Below are 333 nucleotides of genomic sequence, written 5' to 3'. Positions count from 1 at the left end.
AAAGAAGTCCAGAAAAGTAAGAGAACAGAGAGAAGACAACTAAATGGGAAGAACCCGCGGGACAGCCACTGCACTCATGGGCACTCAGTAATGGGGTGTGTCTGTAAGAAGGATACGATCAAAGAAAGAAGACCTCCCTGGCTTTTTCTTGAATTTGGCTCTTGATGCTTAGCGATCTGACGGAGACTTGACGAGAAAAAAAACAGACGGTCCACTGAAGAAAAGGACTGAAGAAGAAAGACGGACTGAAGTATCTGGAGGGAGTTGCTTGGAAGACACGATGAAGATAAGGATGGACGGTATCTTAAAGGGAACGCCCCGGGGGGGGGGGGG

The 333-nt window shown here is 48.3% G+C and overlaps 1 protein-coding gene across 1 annotated transcript; it reads right to left on the bottom strand.

Moving 5' to 3' along the window:
• Window positions 1-10: 10 nt before the first annotated feature.
• CSUI_009911 (uncharacterized protein) lies at window positions 11-333 on the bottom strand (the record flags this gene model as incomplete). The annotated part of the gene is made up of 1 exon (XM_068070020.1): window positions 11-333. A coding segment is annotated over one exon (258 nt), but the record flags the coding sequence as incomplete, so codon positions are not given.

The sequence above is a fragment of the Cystoisospora suis genome, assembly GCF_002600585.1.
Source record: "Cystoisospora suis strain Wien I chromosome Unknown contig_6315, whole genome shotgun sequence".
NCBI lineage: Eukaryota > Apicomplexa > Conoidasida > Eucoccidiorida > Sarcocystidae > Cystoisospora > Cystoisospora suis.
Note: the sequence above shows the minus strand (reverse complement) of the source record. Positions and strands in the feature narration are given on the sequence as shown.